Source organism: Lipotes vexillifer, unplaced genomic scaffold (genome assembly GCF_000442215.2).
Source record: "Lipotes vexillifer unplaced genomic scaffold, Lipotes_vexillifer_v1.1 scaffold911, whole genome shotgun sequence".
NCBI classification, from domain to species: Eukaryota; Metazoa; Chordata; class Mammalia; order Artiodactyla; family Lipotidae; genus Lipotes; species Lipotes vexillifer.
Window position 1 is genome coordinate 3,387,752 of NW_006781377.1, and position 4,196 is coordinate 3,391,947.

General features: G+C 48.7%; 1 protein-coding gene across 1 annotated transcript in view; it reads right to left on the reverse strand.

The window, feature by feature from the left end:
• The window catches only part of FAM234B (family with sequence similarity 234 member B), a 35,202-nt gene extending 33,099 nt beyond the window's left edge, over positions 1-2,103 (reverse strand). Inside the window, exon 1 of the mRNA XM_007454641.1 lies at positions 2,039-2,103. Within this exon, the coding sequence (XP_007454703.1) occupies positions 2,039-2,075 (37 nt within the window). The 5' untranslated portion in view covers positions 2,076-2,103. The remainder of the gene's footprint in view (positions 1-2,038) is intronic.
• Positions 2,104-4,196: the final 2,093 nt, after the last annotated feature.

Genomic DNA, 4,196 nt, shown 5'->3' on the forward strand with positions numbered 1-4,196 from the left:
TGAGGATGTCATTGTGGTGATCATTTTGCAACATCTACAAATATCAAATCATGAGGTTGTATACCTGAAACTAGTATAATGTTATATGTCAATGATACTCAATTTAAAAAAAAAAAAATAGCGAGAATGTTAACTAAGGTAACAGGATACAGTAGCCCAAACAGGGCAGTAGCTTCACAGATCCAATTACAGGGTATCCAAAAAGAGCTCTAAGAAAGCATCTTCTACCTAAAAATTGTATTTGAGGTGGAGGGGAGAAAAGGGCAAGAGGGAGAAAAGCAAAAGCACCAGCAAAAAACAAAAAACCCACATCACATAAAAGAACATATGGCCTTTGTACCTGGACCTAAAAGTATCAAACGCTCCTGAACGCTCAAGGCCCTGCTGCCACCCAAACACAGGCCCAGCGACCAGACTGTGCTTCCCCTACCCTGTCGGCTGACCAAGTTACTGCAACTGAATATGCCAGGAGTAATAATACCAAAGCCTCCACATGCAAAAGAGCTCAAGAGTTTCGAAAGCAGGATTTTGTTTGCATTCCCAGCCTTTGAGAATGACAATCACCTATGCTGGAGGGGAAGCAGGGGGGGCAAGGAATCTAAAAGAAAACAAGAAATAAAGCTAAATATGTCGACATCCCATTAGCCCTTGGAAGGATATCATCCTACACTAAGGATACATAAGGCTACGCTCTTCAAAGTTAATCCTGCAGGCAGAGGGACATGTCCCCCATTTCATGCCAATGTTATATACACATTCCAAGAGAGATATTATCAGCGTTCCTTCCGATGTTCTAATGAGCACATGCGGGGCGGGGTGGGGGGGTGGGGGGGTGGGGAAGGTGTCTGAGGTCATGAAATCTGGGAACAGAAATGAAAATTCATAGCCAACCCAGTGTCATCCGTGGCACAATGTAGCAGACTGGAAACTCCTTGAGAAACAGAACCCAGTAATCCCCCTGAAGCCTTATGCTGGATGTCCGCCAGACACCCAACTAGCACTTTCTACCCAAGCTGGCAAAACAACTGTTTTTCCCACTGTCACCTTAAGTTACCAACAAACAAATGTTTATAGCTTAATATTATAGCTTAATATTTAAAACTTATTTAGGTTAAACCATAAATTTTTCTAAAGCCTTAACGTCTAAAATTTATTTGGGCAGAATAAATATACTTTTATTAAAATAGCACATTTCTAGTAGCACAGTCCCATGCTGGAGGTTTAAGAGGAAAAACAAAAACAAAAAACTTGGAGCTGCTGCCCAAAGTACTGAATTAGCTCTGGAAGTTGACATCACCACGAGTGCCTCCTGAAAGAATATTCCATCCATTATCTGCAACTTGCAGGTGCCAAATAATTTCCCTCATAAATGCTCAGGCTCGAGAGCCAGAGGCCGAACAAGTGGAACCAAAAGCCCAGGATCTAGAGTCAGAAGACCCCCCGACGTTCAAGTCCAAGCTTTTCCAATACTGCTTGTGCGACCCTGGACAGGTCAATTTGCCAAATAACTCACTTTTTAGGAGGGGAAATGCCTGTCCCACCTACCTCAAGGCAGCATCAAGGTTGTCATTAAATGGAGAGGCTGCTCCAAGGGGTCACTCGCCATCCTGCCGCTCCCTGACCCCGCCCAGGTCCAGCCCAAGACGGAAGGAGTTGGAGACCCTGCGGTACCTCCTTCGCGTAGCTCGGGAAAGGATGCTAACCTCACCGCCCTCCCCTGCGGACAGTGGCGACGCGCGCCCTGACATTCGCCGCCGCCGCAGCGCCAAGCCACCATCCACACGCGCCTCCCGCGTCCCTCCCTCAGTGTTTCCCAGGCTCGCCCAGCGCCGGCGACCCCCAACCCGCCGAACGCCTCATTTGCCCCCTGGTGGCGCGTGGACCCCAGCCCGCGGGGGCTGCACCGCCTCGCCTCCCCGCGCCGGCAGCTGCGCCCGGGTTGGGGCCAGACCCCGATCGGCTTCGCCCCCGGAGTCTCGCCTCCCCATCTCCCCAGGCCCGGCGGGGGCGGGGTGGTCGCGGGGCTGCGGTTTCTTACCCGGGAGTTTGAGCGCCCTGGACAGCACGGTCGCCATGGCGGAGGCCCCGCTGCGCGTGCGCGCTCTCACGTCCTGCCGGGAAGTGTAGTTCGCAGTCGGGGTGCGCGGGGTCAGGACCTGGAAAGGTGGGAGCCGGGCCGGGAGGAGGGGCCGGGCTGCGGCACACGCGCCCACGTGAGCACTCCTCCCGCTCTACTCCGACCCCTTGGGGACAGAGCGCTTACTGGGCAGGTCACGTCACCGCTCGGAGCCTCACTCTACTCTTCAGCGAAATGGGGAAATAATACACCGCCTAGGGTTGCAGTGAGCATGGAATGAGATAACAGATAGTAAAGTAGGGCCGGGTTGTGAAATGCGTGTGGGCTTTGGAGTCGGACGGGATTTGAATCCTGCCTGCATCCATCACTCGCTGGGCCATCTTGGGCAAGTCACTCGGTATGGCTAAGCTCCAGCTTTATTTTTTAAGTGGAGACAGTACCACCTACTTCATGAGCGTATTGTGAGCATGATATTATATAATCTGTTTAAAACACGCAGCACACAGTAGGCACCTAGTAAATGTGTTTCTCTATGTTTCTTAGGTAAAAGTCGAGGTTTCCTGGAGCTCTAAGCCTCATCTCTGGTTCCCAGTTCTTTCCAGGTAATCCACACAGCACCCTACCCCGCAGCTTCTAGCTTGAAGAGTCTAAGGAAGCAAGAACAGACCTGCTTCTTCCCCACAGGCACCAGAAGATCGGCATTTTACTCCAGGAATGCTGAAGATATTATTCATCTTAGAACTGAAACGGACCTTAGAGGCTCCTTGTTTTACTAAAGAGAAAACTGAGATCTATAAAGGTGATGTGGCTTCTCAGTGTCAAACAAAAGTTCTGAGATACCTGTCACTTGGACCCCTTCATTCCCGTGAGAAACTGTCCTAGGATAGTGCCACGGTTACAGTCCCAGAGATTCTAACAGCGACCCTCACCACCCTTTTCCCCATGCAAAAATATCACTCACTCCGACTGAGCCGCAGATTTCTGGAGCCAGGCCACATGAGTTCAAATGGACTCCACCATTTCCTAGCTGCCTGATCTAGGGCTAGTTGCTTAATCTCTCTCTGCCTCGATTTCCTCATCTGCAAATTGGGGATGAAATAGTTCCTATTCCACAGAAGTAGTCTCGAGAATTAAATGGACACATGCAAAGCACTTAGAACAGTGTGTGGCACCTCGTGTCTTATAAACGTTAGCACTTCTTTTTATTAACAATTTATTATTTTTGACAATTTAATAACTTAATAATAAATTTAATAACACTTTAATGGGTTAGTAATTTATTTGTTTATTCTTTCTGCATACTACAATACCTGAAACTTCTACTGTTTGGCACTTCTCTGGAGGTATGATTAAAAAAAACATTTTACATCTATGAGGGTCATCTAAGAGAAGCACCATTACAGGTCACAATAAACCAGTAGAGGCTTGCCTGAAATCAGATTAGCTAACTGGAACACATTCTTGAGATATGAAGCCTGAGAAAAATAACCTTTAAGGTGAGTAGGATCCGTTTTTGCTGTAGAATAGGAACTTGGGTTTCTAGGAGAGGGTGCAGGTGGACTGAAACAGCAAGGTTACGCAGGAGAGAAGGAAAGGAGAAAAATCTGTCCACTTTTCTTAGGGAAAGTCCCTTCTTATGTGACGAAAGTAAAATAAAATTGTACAAAGTCTGATTAAAACTTTGTTGCAGGGCTTCCCTGGTGGCGCAGTGCTTGAGAGTCCGCCTGCCGATGCAGGAGACGCGGGTTCGTGCCCCGTTTCGGGAAGATCCCACATGCCGCGGAGCGGCTGGGCCCGTGAGCCATGGCCACTGAGCCTGCGCGTCCGGAGCCTGTGCTCCGCAAATGGGAGAGGCCACAACAGTGAGAGGCCCGCATAACGCAAGGAAAAAAAAAAAAAAAAAACTTTGTTGCAAACTGTATCATCACCCAAAGCACCCGTGTGGGTACACACACTTACATGTGTGCACATAAACATGTGTAAGGGTATATGCATCCCCTAGATGTGACATCTCTAGCCCCTTTTTATGCCTAACCTTTATGGCATTTTCTCTCTCCCCCCCCAGTCATCACCCCAGTTTTGCCCAAATGATTTTCAGGGGGAAGCAGATGCCAGGAAT